Source organism: Pseudophryne corroboree, chromosome 8, assembly GCF_028390025.1.
Source record: "Pseudophryne corroboree isolate aPseCor3 chromosome 8, aPseCor3.hap2, whole genome shotgun sequence".
Classification (NCBI taxonomy): Eukaryota; Metazoa; Chordata; class Amphibia; order Anura; family Myobatrachidae; genus Pseudophryne; species Pseudophryne corroboree.
Genome location: NC_086451.1, coordinates 390132597 through 390151657, shown reverse-complemented (window position 1 = coordinate 390151657; position 19061 = coordinate 390132597). Strand labels below are relative to the sequence as shown.

General features: G+C 44.1%; 1 protein-coding gene across 3 annotated transcripts in view; it reads left to right on the top strand.

The window, feature by feature from the left end:
• COQ8B (coenzyme Q8B) overlaps nucleotides 1-19061 on the top strand; it is a 104130-nt gene that overhangs the window by 69078 nt on the left and 15991 nt on the right. Inside the window, exon 15 of one of the 3 annotated variants that reach the window (XR_010183125.1) lies at nucleotides 16126-16188. The exons of 1 other annotated variant lie outside the window; for it this stretch is intronic. Coding sequence is in view for 1 of the 2 variants with exons in the window: in XM_063937699.1 (XP_063793769.1) it covers nucleotides 7559-7864 (306 nt within the window). In the remaining variant the exon portion in view is untranslated. Of the gene's footprint in view, nucleotides 1-7558; nucleotides 9323-16125; nucleotides 16189-19061 lie in introns of those variants that run through there. One more of the 3 variants, XM_063937699.1, reaches the window with a different exon arrangement.

Genomic DNA, 19061 nt, shown 5'->3' with positions numbered 1-19061 from the left:
AGAATTTGGCGTGCCTATATAGGTCGGTGTGAAGCTCGGAAGGTTCCGACATCAAGTTATCCCGTCTTTTGTTATTTCTACAGATGGGGTTAGATGGAGGTCTACGTTTATCTACACTAAAGGTGCAGATATCTGCTTTGTCAATTTACTTTCAAAGAAGATTGGCTCTATTACCGTCGGTACACACCTTTATGCAGGGTGTCCTCAGAGTACAGCCTCCATTCACTCCACCTACTGCGCCATGGGACTTGAATCTGGTGTTAGATTTTTTACAGTCTTCATATTTTGAACCATTACAAGAAGTGGATATTAAGTTTCTCACTTGGGAAAACGATTTTTCTCCTAGCCTTGGCTTCGGCAAGGCGGTTTTCAGATTTGGGTGCCTTGTCATGCAAGCCACCGTATTTGGTGTTTCATGATGACAGAGCGGAACTTCGGACGAATCCCGCTTTCTTACCAAAAGTAGTGTCATCTTTTCACATCAACCAACCAACCAACCAACCAACAGTAGTTCCTGTGTTGACAGGACATTCTGAAACTCTGGATGTGGTACGCGCTTTACGCGTTTATGTATCCCGAACGTCTACAGTTCGTAAGACGGATACGTTGTTTGTTCTCTATGATGCTGCCAAGAGAGGTTGGCCAGCCTCTAAGCAGACCTTATCCAGATGGATAAAACTGACCATACGTCAGGCTTATCTTCAGGCTAGGTTACAGCCGCCTACATCGGTAACAGCTCATTCCACACGTTCTGTGGGAACTTCATGGGCAGCTGGTCGTGGAGCTTCTACGACACAGCTTTGCCGTGCGGCTACATGGTCGTCAGTGCACACGTTTGTGCGCTTTTATAAGTTTGATACTTTTGCGGCATCAGCATCTAGCTTTGGCCGTTTAGTGTTACAGGTGCCAAATAGCTCTCCTGCCCACGGGGGAAACTTTGGTACGTCCCAAGAGTACTCCAGTGACCCCTAGTGGATGAAAAAGAAAATAGGATTTTGGTACTTACCAGATAAATCCTTTTCTTTGAATCAATAGGGGGCACTGGACGCCCACCCAGAGCAGTTGTTACCTGGTTGTGGTAAGTGCAGGGAATATTATGGTAACACACTCTTACCGACTGTTTCAAATTAGAAATTTATCGGGTTGGTGTCAACTGTTAGTTGTCATATTTGTTTTGTGTCAACTTTATTGTTGTCCGTTTTTTTGGTTATATGTATTTCTCCATTGTCAACCTCTATAGCTCCAGTTCGGCTCATTAAAAAAACACTGAGGTACTCTGGGATATGGAGGGGAGGTATAGTCAAAGTTTAACTATTCAGTGCCTAGTTCCTGTGGAACCGTCCATATCCCAAGAGTACTCCAGTGCCCCCTATGGATTCAAAGAAAAGGATTTACCTAGTAAGTACCAAAATCCTATTTCGGCCTTGTCCATTTTCTTCCAGAAACAATTGGCTGCTCTCCCTGAGGTTCAGACATTCTTGAAAGGAGTTCTGCACATCCAACCACCCTTTGTGCTTCCTACGGCTCCTTGGGATCTTTACGTGGTGTTGCAGTTCCTGCATTCGGATTGGTTTGAGCCTTTACAGGAGGTAGATGTAAAGTTTCTTAGGTGGAAGGCTTTCACGCTGTTGGCCTTGGCATCTGCATGGTTTGAGCCTTTACAGGAGGTTGATGTAAAGTTTCTTACGTGGAAGGCTGTCACGCTGTTGGCCTTGGCATCTGCAAGACGTGTGTCAGAATTGGGGGCATTGTCGCACAAGAGCCCCTACTTGATTTTCCATGAGGATAGAGCTGAGCTCAGAATGCGTCAACAATTTCTTCCAAAGGTTGTCGGCTTTTCATATCAACCAACCTATTGTGGTGCCAGTAGCTACTGACACCTCGATTTCCTCAAAGTCCTTGGATGTTGTGCGGGCTTTGAAAATATATGTGAAGAGAACTTCTCGTCACAGGAAGTCGGACGCACTATTTGTCCTTTATGATCCCATGGTTGGGTGTGCTGCTTCTAAGCAGACGATTTCTCGCTGGATCAGGCTTAATATCCAGCATGCTTATTCTACGGCAGGCTTGCCGGTTCCAAGATCTTTTCAGGCCCACTGTACTCGTAAAGTGGGTTCTTACTGGGCGGCTGCCCGGGGTGTCTCGGCTTTACAGCTTTGCCGAGCAGCTACTTGGTCAGGGTCAAACACGTTTGCTAACTTCTACAAGTTCGATAATTTGGCCGCTGAGGACCTTCAGTTTGGTCAATCTATTCTGCAGGAACCTCAGCACTCTCCCTCCCGTACTGGGAGCTTTGGTACATCCCCATGGTACTAAATGGAACCCCAGCATCCTCTAGGACAGGCATGTCCAAACTGCGGCCCTCCAGCTGTTGTGAAACTACATATCCCAGCATGCCCTGACACAGTTTTGTTGTCAGAGAATGCAAAAGCTGTGTCAGGGCATACTGGGATATGTAGTTTCACAACAGCTGGAGGGCCGCAGTTTGGACATGCCTGCTCTAGGACGTAAGAGAAAATAGGATGTTATATACTTACCGGTAAATCCTTTTCTCGTAGTCCGTAGAGGATGCTGGGCGCCCGCCTAGTCCTTCGTATTCCTGCATTGTTACTTGGTTAAGTATTGTTGGTTCAGTCGTTGCTGAATCATTTCAAGTTGGTTAGCTTGGCTTTCCTTTTGATGTGTGAGCTGTTGTGAATCTCACCAATATCTGTGTATTTCCTTCTCTCTAAGTATGTCCGTCTCCTCAGGCACAGTTTCTAAACTGAGTCTGGTAGGAGGAGCATAGAGGGAGGAGCCAGCCCACACTAATAAACTCTTAAACTGCCAGTGGCTCCTAGTGTATCCGTCTATACCCCATGGTACTAAATGGAACCCCAACATCCTCTACTGTCTACGAGAAAAAGATTTACCGGTAGGTATATAAAACCCTATTTTTGTGTGCGGTAATTGAATATTCACAGGAAAGTGTTAATGGGCCCCCATACTGAAATAATTGCCCTCCCTTGGTCTAGATAGACAGTCTTTAGGTCGACAGGGTCATAATGTCAACAGGTAAAAGGTAGACAGTGGGTAATGTCGACGGGTATAAAAGATCGACATGACAATGGTCGACACAAAAAAAGTTTGACACAAGTTTGTTGGTTGTTTATATTTAATTTTGTATATTTAACCCAGAGGTTCTCAACTGCGGTACTTAACCACTTAACTGACAATATTTTCCCCCCAAAAAATGCTCAGAAATTGTTTTTTTTTTTTGTATGAGTTAATTAGGTGAAGAACATGAAATGAACCCTATCCAAAATGATTTTAGTTAAAAAAATAATTTTTTATTCCCCCCCCCCAACATCGGAACATCGATCGTGACCATTGGAACATCAGTAACATTGCGACCATAGCGACTTTAGTTTTTAGATTCCGGACAGCTGCCAGGTACACAGGGGAGCAGCCGCTCGGGGTGGGGGATCCTGCCATGCTGGCCGGTCAGCAAAGATCGGCAGCGCGGCAACACTGGGGGCTGGGTTCCTCTGACAGCAGCAGCGGCGGTAAGTTTCCCTTCCCTGCCGCTGCTAACACAGTTTATCTGACTGGTCGCATCCTGTGTGACCAGGGCAGTTAAAGCACTTGCTGGCATGGTCGCATCTGATGCGACCATGCCAGGCAAGTGGTTAAGGCACCCCAACGGTCCAGGTTTTAAGTTTATCCGTGCTTGGCCACAGGTGACTTAATTAGTATCTGAGGTCAGTTTGATTTAACTATCAGTGCTGAGCCATGGATATACCTAAAACCTGGACCGTGGGGGGGCCTTGAGGACCATGTTTGAGAACCTCTGGTTTAACCATAACTAAGCAAAATTAATGGAAATATGTACCCTTGCTGGCTCGCTACGCTTCGGGCTACGCTTCCACAGCGCTTGCCACTGGGTACTATTCCCACTCGTAGTCCATGAGTAGAGTAAATCAAGCAAACGTTGGAAAAACCTGAAAACCCCCTATAAAAAAACGTGTCGACCATTGTCATGTCCACCTTTTGACCATGGTGACCTTGTGTACCGGTTGATCTATTGCATGTCGACCATATGAGGTTGACCTATTGACTGTTAAAGAATTTCCAATGTATAGGTTAAGATATTGTGGGGGTAATGTATTATAGCAGGACATATCGTGCGGGTATAATGCTACCTGTTTCACCTCTTCACCGAGGCAAAGAAAGAAGCAGCAGTGCCGACATGTATTAACATCTCAGATGCAGAAGCAGGAGAGTGAAAACTGCCCCCTCCGGTGATCGCTGCCTGTGCATCAGCCTAGTGCTGTGTGTCTCATCCCGGCCGTCTCCACTGGGCATGTGTCAGATCTCACAAGCAGCCAGAAGCCGTCACCCGCTGCAACCAGGAACAGATCTCTCACTGGCTGTGGTGTATGGGCAATGGCAACTGCACAGAATGTGAGCTGATACCATTCCTACACCCCCCCCCCCCCCTCCTCCCCATAAAACTGCATAGTACATCCACTCCTGTGTTCTTAATGTAGAGTTGGTCATGGACCTTTGGTGATGTTGATCAGACATTTTCTCCATGGACCTAAGTGACATGGGGTCTATGTACTAAGCCTGGAACGGCAATTAAGTACCAGCGAATCAGCTCCTAACTGCCATGTTACAGGATGTGTTTGTAAAATGACTGTTAGGAGATGACTGGTTGGTACTTTATCTCTGTCCACTTTATCTCTCTCCTAGGCTTAATACATAGACCCAAAGTGTGTGTGTGTGTGTGTGTGTGTGTGTGTGTGTGTGTGTATCAGCCGAGGCCTGTTTCCTGTAACCATGTGGAATCATCAGAATAGTTTGTGTCTGCACTGTTTGGAACACGCTGTCCGTATCGCAGCCTGTTCAGGACATTGCTGTGTTATGTTTTCATTGTTGTAGGTTCTATGCTGTAAAACATCCAAGGCAGCCTCGTTCTCCTGGGCCATTGTGAGTTTTAGGGATTTGATGGGCAGAAAAGCCGGGGACATCTCTTAAAGTGATGATCTGTTAAATTTCTGATTATAAAGCAACAAATGCCTCTTATAATCATAGCGGAGTGTTGAGTTCCTCCTGGATTAAATGTGACCATTACAAATTGTACGGATAGTCAGCAACAGATACAGCCTGTTCTGTTAGATAAAACTGTGATATTTGCCTGAAAGTCTTTGTCTTGGAATATAGCCCCATTGCCAGAACTGGATGGTTCCAGCCTCCCTAGCCCTTCTTCAGTCCCGCACTTTGGGCCTAATTAAACGGGAGTTGTAGTTTTGCTAAAAGTAGCAAAACTACAACTCTTCTCGCTAGAATGCGGGGTGCCGCCCAGCACAGGGCTTGCATGATTAGAGTTGCCCCCTGCCTACGCAGCCTAGCTGCGAAGGCAGATGGATACCAGACCTCTTTTTGATTGCCGTGTATGACGTCACGCAGCTGCAGCAACAGTCCGGACACGCCTCCGTTGTCTGGACTGCGCCCCTTAAATGGAGCGTCGATGAATGCAGTTTAAGACCTCGTGCATGCGCTGATGTGCTGAAATCGCTCCATAGCGATTTCGGCAGATCAGCGCCTGATGCTGAATTAGCCCCCTTGTCCTGTGTGTTTCAGCAATTTAGTGTAAGTATAAAGTAGTGTATGTGTAGTGTTCTGTTTGTTGCAATATTTCATTGTTCCGTCTGCTAGAAATGTCCAATTTTCCCCAAAAATCTACTTTTAATGTAAATATTCATGTAAAACTGTCCTGCCCCCTGTTCTTGTGTATTCCATTTAATACCCCACATACCGTTTTTGTTAGGGTTAGTGTCTGGTGGATCATGGGAGCAGGATTATTCATCCTACTTCCCTCCAACTGTTGTGGAATTACACATCCCAGAATGCCCTGCCACAATTTTAGGATGCACTTTTAGCAAAACTCTGGCAATGCATGCTTGGATGTGTAGTTCCACAACAGCTGGAGGACTACACCTTGAATCCCCTTTCATCCCAGACAATTGCTAGGGCAGGTATATACAGCTCATTAGTTTTTATTTTTAAAGATGTGTCTCATGTGCTGCCCTCATTTTACATTATGTTGCTGCCCCTTGTACAGCCCTGATAATTAGGCGTATGCATATTAGAATACTGACTGTTTGCTGCAAAATGGGTGCACATGGGACAAGCCTTGCAGCGCTACCTTGGGTCCAGCTTCCCTGTTCAGATAAGACGTGCTCTACTCACCCGGTACTTTGCTCTTCTCTTGTAAATGATCTGACTGCCACAAAACCGTTTTCATACTTGCCATGCCCTTGACAATTGGATCACCACTGTAATTTGTTTTATTTAGAGCTAACGTCACATAGTGTAGGTTCTTATTGCCTCTATTGGAAAGGCAGGGATGCGATGAAGCAATAGAGCACCAGAAACATGATGGTTTCTTACTCGAGTTCAGGAAACACTATGGAACCGCTTAGCTCAGGCTTTTTCAACCAGTGTGCAGTGGCACACTAGTGTGCCGCGACCAGTTACAAGGTGTGCCGCGGAGCCAGAGCAGTGTCCTGCACCTTCAGAGTGAACTGTTGGCCCGGGTTTTTTTTTTAGAGGATCAGTCGTGCTCCGGCCGTGACCTATGACTTGAAGACGCGGCGGTGTGATATCATAGGTCACTGCTGCCGCGTCTACCACCCAGCCAGCCCACTTGCCTGCTTACACATCTTCCAGTTCCCGCCTGCATACACAGCTTTCCTTGCCAATCCACATCCACACCTGCCCGACCGCCCCCTGCTCAGTATTTGCAGCACTCCACTATGAACGCCCGCAACCGAGGGACAGGGAGGAGGACAGCTGACCGGTAGGGGCTAATATTTGTTATTTTATTTCTCCTGTGGGGAACAATAAGATTTATGTGGGGAGAATAAGGATTTATATGGATTTATGGGGGGAACAATGTGAATAATTAATGTAGGGAGCAATACGATTTATGTGGGGAGAAATGTGATTGATTTATGTGTGAGCAACATGATTTATGTGGGGAGCAACTGTGTAGGCCAATGCATGTGTGGATTTTTCTTTACTGTGAGGGCCAATGTGTGTTTTTTTTTTTTTTTTTTTTTTCTCTGTGGGGAACTGATGGTGTGCCCTGGGAATTTTAAAATATTATTCGGTGTGCCGTGACTAAAAAAAGGTTGAAAATCACTGGCTTAGCTGTCAGAGTTCTGTCTGGTTTCTGTGTAACAGGAGGACCATGTTTTCTTTTAACTGTTTTGAGACTATACAGGAGTGTCAGAAGGCTGCACTTTTCTGGCAGGAAGGAAGAGTAGCATGACACTAGTCTGAGACGTTGGTCTCCCCTCCTTATTTAGGAGCATGCATACTGGATAATTCACACCTGTTTTTGTTTCATTAGTATAGTGTTCATTACATTTTCTATGTAGGTGGTGTTATTAGGCAGCCATTCTGTTATGTGGCAATGTGACCCAGAGGAGGCTGTGACTGCTACCAAATTAGATTTGCACGCATCGATTACCATAATTAACCTTTGTTGCTGATTCTTGCTGTTCCCCAGGTGTTTGAGGAGGCGCACGTAGACGCGGTGATGATTCTAGGCGAGGCTTTTAAGTCGGAGGAACCGTTCAATTTCGGCAGACAGAACACCACCCAAAGGATCCACAACTTAATCCCAGTCATGCTGAAGCACAGGCTCACCCCTCCGCCTGAGGAATCCTACTCACTGCACCGGAAGATGGCAGGCTCCTTTCTCATCTGCGCCAAGCTTAAGGCGGTCATTCCATGTAAAGAGCTCTTTGATGGGGTTTACCAGCAGTACTGGGCACAAAGGGGTCAGGAGAGAACGCAGACACCCTCTGATTAAACCACTCCGCCACTTTTATCTTTTACTTGAAATTAATGCAAAATTCCGCTGTACTTTTTTGTACTTTACTGGCCACCATATGAGTATATCCTTCTCGCCATGCGGAATTGTAAGGTCTTTTCACAGGTTTGTTTGTTTTTTCAGCCGTCGGTATGGGCCCATCTTGCGAAGACAAGCATTCCGGATGAGCAGCATCTTGTCTGAATACACTGATTACTCTGGTGTTTATCAGACTTGGGCTAGCAGACTCTGGACTTCCTATATAATCGGTTTTACTTTTTCTCACCACATTGCATGCTTTTCAGTTGAATGTATGTCGGTAAGCTTTGAAAACTCAGGCCTTATCCAAAGTGTGGATTGACTTTCAGTAACTTCTCATTTCATTTTTTTTTTTTTTTTTTAACAATTAATCACTTAATCCGCTATTGCGTGTCCTTTGAAGCTGCCTCGTTGTTCTGGAAGATAGGATTCCCTGTGAAATTTCCCTGTTGACAGCAGGACTTGGGAACAATGTAAAATAGGTCGCCCTGGTTCTAGGCAGTGATATGCCTCCAGAAACCCAGAGACGGGGCTTATATTCCTCACCATGAAGATTATGTAAGTAAATGGATTAAAGTGTGCAGCTCCTGCTAAGAGACTTATGCCAACTCAGAATATTATAGACCTCTCTGCACTTCAGTTCGTTGCTGCTGCTGGCAAGTGCCCCTTACTTGGCAGCGATCACCCTTTTCATTGTAACTATAAACAACCTCTAATCCGCGTGCCCGATAAATCCAGATTCTATAAACAAATATATATATATATGGGAAAAGTTACAGGAACTACTCGGTGCTAAGGCTATTTAAGATCACTGAAGTTGTGGAAGCATTTTTATATAGGCAACAGACCATTTTGATAGGCTAACGTAGGTCCTTTCTGATCTGAGGGTCATTCTACTGGCCTTAAGACCAAAAGCATGTCCGATGCGGCTTTATAAACCTACCATTGATACCTATGATGAGTACAAGTGTCCAGCCGTCATAGTGTGAATGCAGGATGAAGCATCTTGTACTTGTCTTTCCCTCTAGAGTTCCCTCCCGCAAGGGCTGGACATACATATATGATCCTTTTTCCAACAGTTAGCCGAATTGCTCTTTGGTCACTCAGCACTAGAAGCGCAGATCTGCTGTAATGGCAATGAATCGTGAGCACCCGTGCAAGTGAGCCGGTGGCGGAGTCTAGGATGGCCGTTAACAAGAGCAGTTATTTGTACTCTGGTAGGAACCTAGGACAGATATAGTCTCCTGTTATCTCAGTGATGTGTTACAAGATGGACCTTTTCTTATTGTCTCCCTCTATTGCATACACAGTAACTGCTTCCGCTGTCAGGCTATGACATTGTGTTCCGTCACCAAAGAAGCCAGACACGTTTGTGTATAAAATGTCAGAGTACTTTTATTAAATAAGTTATACAGAAAACCGTGTGCTGGAATTATTTTCATGCTGCTGCAATGACTGTTAGAGCACAAACAGAATCAAACTGCTTTTGACAACAACAAAAAAAATCATTTTGATAACATGCATCTAGAAGAAGCAGAGATATCAGTTGTATAACTTGCAAAATAGATGTAAACCATCCACCACTATCTGGGTGCATCTGTAGGATGGATCTGAACCGTAAAGGCACCATTAAATGGGACAGAACATCAGGTGACTAGAACTCTGGTTGCCCTAAATGTGTAGGTCCAGCTGTTTGGATACTTGGGATGGTATTCAATTCTTTGCACCCCCTTCCACACCCGTTCTGTTTCTGCTGATGGGCGTTGCACAATCATTTGGAATCCCAACCCGTTATGCAGCTAAACCTGATTACTATGGACGCGGTATGTGCTTTAACGGTGATCACTTTAGAAAGGAGATTTGGCGTGATAAATCATTTGAATACCGCCCTTGGACTGACCAGCTGTGCAGTTGGATCCAGTCATTGGTTTACCAATGTGAAGCAGCTTAGCAATCTTCTAAAGCTCATTCATGCCACGGCATTTTTGTTACATCGTTATGGGACCATTAAAGTCTCATATCCTGATATGGGTTTAGCTACATGTGCAATTGACTGTCAGATAATAGTCGGACAGTCCTAGTTTGCCACGTCTGAAAGTCTCGTAAATGTAAAACCCCAATACACGCTGGTTTAACAGGATTAGTGAAAGTGGGTTGTTAACCATTGCACTGAACACACAGGTTGTTCCCGCTGACAATTTCTTAGGTGTTCCTGTGACATTATACATAATAATTACCATGTTCGTCACCTTGTCCTTTATTCCTGCATGGCGTAATTCCACTTGTCTGGAAAACTACAAAACAGCAGTCAGTGTTGATAGAAACGTACATTTATATGTCTTAATTATTGTGTTAGCTGATTCTTTTTTTTTTTTTACTTCTTGTGTGGAGCTGCGGAATTCCCCATGTACATCACTCAGAGAGAGTTTGAGGATCTTAGCCGCCTCTCCTTGGCAGTATTTAATGCTGCACACAAAACCCTGCAGGGTAGTGAAGTTCACTTGGCGAGGGTCAATGACCAAGGCACAATGAATTTACTGTAACTGGATTCCCAGAAGCTAAGTTTATGAAAAGGTTGGAAAACCTATTTAACTGTAAGCAAAAGAACTGACTGAGCAAAGGGGAAATTGGGGTCAACGTTAACTCATTGCAGAGAATCTGTGCTCATACTGAGAGCATGCTGCAACACACTGTATATAGCCCTTCCCCCTTCTAACCCCCAATTGCACTTTATATCACCTCTTCCACTTCCTCCTTGGTTTTATATGACATACCCCGTTGTACTTTTTAGTTCCATACTCTCCCCTTTCTGTACTGCCTCTTATATAATATTTTACATTTTATATTGGTCCGTCTTTCTTCCATACCCCCCAATCTTTTTTTAATTTTATTATTATTATTATTATTTGCTCTGTCCACATCATATAAAGTATGTTATCTAGTCCCCTTTTCTTCTCTTTGCCTCTAGAGGGCGCTGTGCAGGCACTTGTTTGTTATGAACCTGTTTCTTTAAGTTGTGTTGCTTTAATGTGCACAGCATTAGTAGATAGATAACTGGCTTCCAAGTCAAAATGTCCACTTTACAACATATCTACATAGTAGTCTTATTTTATCAAGTTTATCTGTATGGAAGAGCAGCATAACACACAGGTCTGCTGTATGTGGAGCCAGCTGCCTTTCTTTGGGGTAGGACGCTGTCCTCTTTCATTTTATCTGTCTCTAAGAATGTGTCATCAGCATTGCACAAACTCCAGAGAGGGTGATTCATATTGGAACACACCCTGACTAGACCATAGAGTGTCCTTAGCTTGCCCATTAACTCCGACACTCTTTTGCAGATAGAGGAATATTTGGGATTCTAATAAGTTTGGTTGGGGGGCAGTTCTAGCTCTCTGACGCTGGTCACCTCTCCTGAGTTAGTGCTGCAGACCAGCAAACAGTGTAGTGGGAGTCTGCCAAGCAAATAGGGCCAAGACTTTCCAATGCAGGGCTCACTATTGTGGGTTGGGATGGAAGAGCCGCTCCCCTGCCACTGGTGGTCTTTACTGGACTGGAACAGTAACGATTGGTTGCCATGGAGATATGGCGCCGCCCTTTTGGAATATTTTTAAACCACTTTGTGCATGCGCACTGTACGCAAGTGCTGTGCCTCTCATGGGTGAATAATTGGAGGGGTGGGATTTTTATTTTTATGCAGATTTACATACCCAGGATGGTTCTTATGCCCATAATTTAAAATCAAATAAAAATCAGTGTGATGATGGTTCCATGTTAAAAAATAACCTGATGCTATGGTTGAGACTCGGAAGCTGAACCCCCGGTGCAGGGAGCTAGTAGTAGTGTTGTTGTCTGCTTGCACTGAGCTTAAATGAAACTGTGTTGAATCCTGCCCCTGCAGGACTACAGGATGATGGCACCTGTTAACCGTCCCCTACGAGACTGTGGTTTGTTCTTTTGTATTTATGTAATAGGCAAGAATTGTTTCTTGTACTAGAAAAGAACTCTCTCTCCTAGCCTGATTTTATAAATGCATAGCTAAAAAGCACATCAAAAGCTATGCAGCATGTCAGAGCATGTGCAGACATTGTGCTCTGTCCTGTACAGGGACTACTGTTGTGCCCACCTGTGCCCCAAAAACATTGTACCCACCAGGCAAAAACCCTGATGTGTTGGAAAGAATGGGGATTACAGGCCAAGCAGCACCTGTTGATATTCACCAGCTCCTTAAGTGTTGCTGTCCCCACTGCAGAACACACCTGCATGTAACCCGCAACAACATTACTTTGGCCTAGAATGGCCTCTATAACTGGGTACACACCTATGCAATTATCGGGCTGATTGGCCCATTAATTGCATAGGTGTGTGTGCTGGTGCTTTAGCCAGCAAACCGTTTCAAACACTCATGCAGCGATCAAATCGAGAGGGTGAATCTCATGTTCTGCTTAAAAATTTAAATGTCTGACCTCATGATCTCATTGAAATGCTCCTGATAATAGTGTGCTTCTGTGTCACATGCTCTGATTATAGTGCTCTTCTGTGTTACATGCTCTGATAATAGTGCACTTCTATGTCACATGCTCTGATAATAGTGCACTTCTGTGTCACATGCTCTGATAATAGAAACAGAATTTGACGGCAGATAAGAGCCACTTGGCCCATCTAGTCTGCCCCTTTTTTTATCCTTTAGGTAATCTCAACCCTTTTTGAATCTTAATTCTTTGTAAGGATATTCATATGCCTATTCCAAGCATGTTTAAATTGCTCTACAGTTGGCCTCTACCACCTTTGATGGGAGCTATTCCACTTGTCCACTACCCTTTCTGTGAAGTAGTTTTTCCTTAAATTTCCCCTGAACCTGCCTTCCCTTGAAGAATGTTTCCCTCCTGGACCTTCTTAAAACCCTTGATATATTTGAAAGTTTCTATCATGTCCCCCCTTTCCCTTCTCTCCTTCAAACTCTGCATGTTAAGATCTTTTAGCCTTTCCGGGTAAGTTTTGTGATGTAGGCCATGCACCATTTTAGTTGCCCTTCTTTGTACACTCTCTAATGTATTTATATCATTCTGGAGATATGGTCTCCAGAACTGGACACAGTATTCCAGATAAAGCCGTGGCATTATTACTTCTTTTTTCCTGCTACTGATTCCTCTCGCTATGCAACCAAGCACCTGACTTGCCTTTTTCTCGTTGCTTTGTTGCATTGCTTTCCTGCCTTTAAGTCACTTGAAATAGTGACTCCTAAATCCCTTTCCTCCTCAGTAGTTTCCATTGATACTATATTTAGCCTTTGGGTTTTTGAGACCCAAGTGCATGATTTTGCATTTTTTTTAATTCAACTGTAGTGGCCACGTTCTTGACCATTTAACAAGCCTAGCTAGGTCATCAATAATTTGTTTTACCCGTCCCAGTGTGTCTACCCTGTTGCAAATCTTTGTATCATCTGCAAAAAGGCATATTTCCCTTCAATACCATTTGCAATGTCACCAACAAAGATACTGAAGAGAGCTGGTCCAAGTGGTAACATTTGCCTCCATAGATTGCACTCCATTTACTACAACTGTCTGTTTCCTATCCTGCAACCAGGTTCTTATCCATTTAACTGTTTTAGAATCCACCACCACCACCACACTTTCAAGTTTATTTGCTTGAGAGATGTTCCCTGTAAGGAATTTAGAAATTTGCCACTTATAGCTGAACTTGCAAAAGACCCCTTCCAATTTACATCAGTTAAATTAAAGTTTCCCATGATTAGGACTTCTCCCTTTAAAGCCATTTTAGTGATGTCCAACAATAGGTTCCTGTCCAAATCCTGGCCTGGTGGTCTATAGATCACCCCAATGCGAATAATGGCCTTCTCCCCGGTTTCTGTGGTGACCCAAAGGGCCTCAGTTTTGTCTTCAGTGTTTTATATTAAAATATGCTTTTTTTTCACATACATTGCTACCCCTCCTCCGATTCTTCCCATTCTATCCTTCCTAAATAAATTGTATCCTCGTATGGCTATGTCCCAGTCATGATTCTCATTGAACCATGACCCTGTAATTGCCACAATATCCAGGTTATCCCTTGTCATTATCGCAAATAGCTCTGGAATTTTGTCTCCTAGTGCGCATCTATGTCACATGCTCTGATAATAGTGCTGTACAGACCAGACACGTATGCACGCCTCCGCGATTTCATAAAGGCCCATGTCTCCTTACAACAGATGCTGGCAAAGATCCTACAGTAGCTATAAGATTGATAACAGCAATTATCCACTGATTCTTATACAAGTCTACTGCTGTCAGTCTTTCAAAATCCCACATGCTAACTGGTAGCTGTGGTTGCAGCCTTTTGCTTGTGTCCAGGTGAACGTTCAACTCCAGTCCTCAACTACAGATTGAGTCTGCCATATCCATAATGCTTTGAACCAGAAGTTATTAGATTTTTCCGTATTTTGGAAGTTTGCATATCATTTTGAGATATCTTAGGGATACAGAATGCATTTATGTTTCATATACACATTATACACACAGCATGAAGATAATGTTATACAATGTTTTTTATAATTTTGTGCATGAAACCGAGTTTGTGTACACTGAACTATCAGAAAGCAAAGGTGCCACAATCTCAGTCGTATTTCGGATATAGGATACTACACCTGTACCACCAACAGGTGATGTTTTTATGGATACCTGTAATCCTGCACAGGTGAGCTGATCTGTTTTGCTGGGTCAGTAATTATCCCTCCAGCTTCCACAGATAGAATTCCTCAACATATGACCTGGTGGGGATACTTGAGGGTTGAAGTTGAGAACCACCGCCTGGAAATAATGAGGTTAAATGGATTTGTAACCAAGTGTATAAACCATAATGGCAGAAAACTGGATCTATGTGCTGGTAATATTTTATAGAGTGTCTGTTGACTTTTGTACATGTGCAATCATAGATGATGGGATTTTGGTTTTGTTTAAAATGTTAAGCAAACAAGTAATTTAAAAAATGATTTTATGCAAAATAAAAATAGAAGTTACAGGCAGCTAAAAATAAGCCAGCAAGTCAGACATCCATGTATTTATTTTGACTTACTTGCTTATTATGTAAATGCCCTGCACATAGCTGTGTGAGACAGAGCTGTACATGCTAGGCACCGGACAGACAGGTTAGCATTCTGTCACTTTGGGCCTAATTCAGACCTGATTGTAGGAGTAAATTTGTTAGCAGATGGGCAAAACCATGGGGGACATTCTGAGTTGTTCGCTCGCTAGCAGTTTTTAGCAGCCGTGCAAACGCTATGCCGCCGCCCACTGGGAGTGTATTTTAGCTTAGCAGAAGTGCGAACGAAAGGATCGCAGAGTGGCGGCAAACTTTTTTTGTGCAGTTTTAGAGTAGCTCAAAACCTACTCTGCGCTTGCAATCACTTCAGACTGTTCAGTTCCTGTTTTGACGTCACGAACACGCCCTGCGTTCAGCCAGCCACGCCTGCGTTTTTCCTGGCAAGCCTGCGTTTTTCCGAACACTGCCTGAAAACGGTCAGCTGACACCCAGAAACTCACTCTTCCTGTCAATCACTCTGCGGCTGCCTGTGCAACTGAAAAGCATCGCTAGACCTTGTGTGAAACTACATTGTTCGTTGCATTTGTACGACGCGTGTGCGCATTGCGCCGCATGCGCAGAAGTGCCGTTTTTTTTGCCTCATCGCTACACAGCGAACGAATACAGCTAGCGATCGACTTGGAATGACCCCCCATGTGCACTGCAGGGAGGCAGATGTAACATGTGCAGAGAGAGTTAGATTTGGGTAAAGTGTGTTAAAACTGAAATCTAAATTGCAGTGTAAAAATAAAGCAGCCAGTATTTACCCAGCACAGAAACAATATATCTCACCCAAATCTAATTCTCTGCACATGTTCTATCAGCTCCCCCCTTCCCCCCCTGCAGTGCACATGGTTTTGCACATCTGCTAACAAATTTGCTGCTACGATCAGGTCTGGGCTAGACCCTATGTACCAAGCTATTCATCTCTAAGCTATAGTCAGTACTGATTTTGCCTGCAGACAAACTATCAAGCTCAATAATTTCCATATTAAAAATCTGAAGAGGGGAGAGATGGCATTAGAGCCGTATTGTAATATTAATGTCTGACCTTGCGGTTTTACTCTTCATTTTAATGTGGAAACATCTAGTTCGCTTTCCCTGGTTTCACAGATAAGTTCATCAATTTCTCCTTTGTCTTCGGGCAGACGCCGTCTATGAGCTGTGAAGATGTAAATGTTCTATACTCTGGCATCCCTCTCACAGTGACCGTAAGTCTTTCTAGTACCTGACTTCCTATTAGCCTACTGCACTCTATATTACACCGTAGTCACGGTGACCTGCGTTCCTGACTCTGACTGTTCCAGGTTCCTGTACCAGACATGGGTGTGTAACACGATTGCGGCCGCCACAATGCCACTGTGCTCGCCACAGGTTCTATTCCCACCCAATATCCCTTGGCTCCCTGCTGGTATTCATAACTACATCCCCCAGACATCTGTCTGCAGCTTCTCCCAGTATCCTAACTGGACTCACCTTTATCTTCCTCATCACTGGAAAATTCCCATAATCTCTGGGACTTCTTATTCATCATATAAAATATTATTTGGCCTTTACTGGCTATGGGGGGTATTCAATTGTAGTCGGAAAGACAGCAGTTTCCGACTATTTTTAGGTCAGAAACTGTTCCGACCTATTCAATCCTCCTGCCAACTTGTCGGAGAACACGTGGATCGGCGGAATAGCCTTGGATCCACGTGTTTTGTCGGAATTGAGGTCAAATCCGACAGGTTTTAGCCCCGTTTCCGACGAGGTCAATCCAACTTTAAAAAAAAGTTGGATTGATGTTGTCGGGAATGGCCAAATCCTGTAGGATTTGGCCGCTAATTGAATACTCAAATGTTGGATCCTTTCCGTCGGAAAGGATCCGACATCAATTGAATACACCCCTAAGTAGTCGTCATGTCTGCATTCAGAATGACAACAGACATCGTGTTCACATTCAGAACATAAACACTAACATAATGACGACACTGAACATCGACACGATTTTAGGGTTAGCTTTATATTGAAATCCCCATTGTTGACATTTTAACTGTTGATATTATATTATACTGTTGACATTGTGAATGTTTACAAATATGTCACACCTGCTTTACTCATGTATTACGCATACAAAACTGTTGGTGTTTTCTGTATCTCCTTTTCTTATTTTGTATAGAGCCTACATCTTGTACTGTAGGGCAATGAAAGGTTTGGTAATTAATACTGAACAATGTAAAGAGAAATGAGCAGTGACTGTGAATGTGTACAGATACTGTATATGCAGGCGACACTTGTGACAGGGCCTCGTGTTGGCTATTTAGAATAGTGTGGTACAAAACGCACCTTTATGAAATGAATTAAATATATTGCTGACTGAGAAGATAGCATGACAGATGCAGCATTTTCAGCCTTCGGGCACATGCAATACAGACTGTGGCCAGTCTCTTAGGAGAATAGTAGTTAAGAGAAGGATTATACCTAGGGCTAAATGTAATAGCCTCCGAGGGGCGTTGTAATGATTGCTGCTTTAAACTCGCACAAAATCCGGCAACTCGGGGGTATTACATTTAGCCCCTAGTGTCCCAATAAAAGCCATCTACCCCTGTCCTTTAGGCTGTAGTTGTATGCAGCTGGTTGGAAAGGGTTCTCTGACTAGTCAGTGCATTCACATCAGACTAAGGGCAGAGGAATGCAGTCTGGTGATTTTTAATTGTAGGACAGGGCCTGCTGCGCGGCTCCTCTTCAGAAAGTTTTCCGTGTTGATCATTGATGAGGTTAAAGGTGCTGTTAGTAGTGGTAGTTTTGTTTGGGGTAGCAACTCAGCACTTTGTAACATTAGTTCAGCAGTGGATTCATGTGCTGTATAGTTTTAAGGTACAGATCGTCTACAAGGGAATACAGCCACCAGATGGCGCTGCAGGGTTTTTCTTTCATGGAATCCTTGCTGTAGACCATTGGGAAATTGAATATTCCATACATGCCGTCTCAAAGCCATTCCAAACCAATACCAGGGAGTTGACTGAAAGTTGACCGTCTGACTCCACAGGGTGAATTGCAGGTTTTTTTTCTCCTGGAAGCTGAATGGCCACTGTACAGAGTCTGCTTTCCTCACATAAGCTTGCATGTGGAGATAGTGTAACAAGAAATGTAACAAGCACAATATTTAGGTATCCTGCGCTTTCCTAGTATGGGTAATGGTGGTGGCAGCAGAGTTGCAGATAAGGCCAAACCCGCAGCCTCACAAGTCAAGAACAGAAGGAAAAGGGTTATGCAACTGCGCCTGAGAATGTCTCACGAACAATGTCTAATTCACTGGGTCTATTAATAACATGACTGTATATCCCAAAATTAGAGAAGAAAATTTATTGCAATCTAATAATGTACCAGAAATATCTGAATAAACAAGAAAAGAATATAAATGAAATAAAATACAAAATATAATAAAGGAGAGAGGAAAAAAAAACTTATTTTTCGTGAAGAAGCAAAACGCTGTTTTATAAAGTCGAAACCTGGTGCTGCGACGGAGCGTGGCATCCCACCTCCTCGTTTTGTCACTGTCTATATCTGCATGCAGTTGTAAACATTTGATACAGTCCCAGCCTGGTAATGCTCCAACTTAGTAAATGAGTCTGTTTTGGAAAAAAGTCTGTTTGAAGCAGAACAACTTAGAGGGGATCCTTGGTTCCAGCGGCGTATACAGTGAACGGGGTACCCCTGGTGGATGAATGGGGGGAAAGGACTCAAAGGGATCGGTATGATGATCGCTCCGGACCGGCCGCTCTTCTACCTCCAACTGTGCAGCCGGAAAGCGCCTGTTAATACAGACGCCGTCCTTTAGCCAGAACAGAGGGAAGCGGGCCTGTCTCTGCAGGGAAAGTGACACTAGCTTTCAGACCCAGCCGGGACTGTCAGCCGCGCCACTCCCCCTATACAGAGCGGTTACCTGCGTCTCCTGAGGTGCTTCCCGGCGTCCGTCTCCACTTAGTTTCACTTTCGTTCCTGTGGCTCCTGGTGCTGAATATTCTTCCTGGTTAGAGGGTTTGCGGTCACGTGACTCCGGGCTCGACTCTTTCCTGTGAACCCCCGGGGTCACTGATCG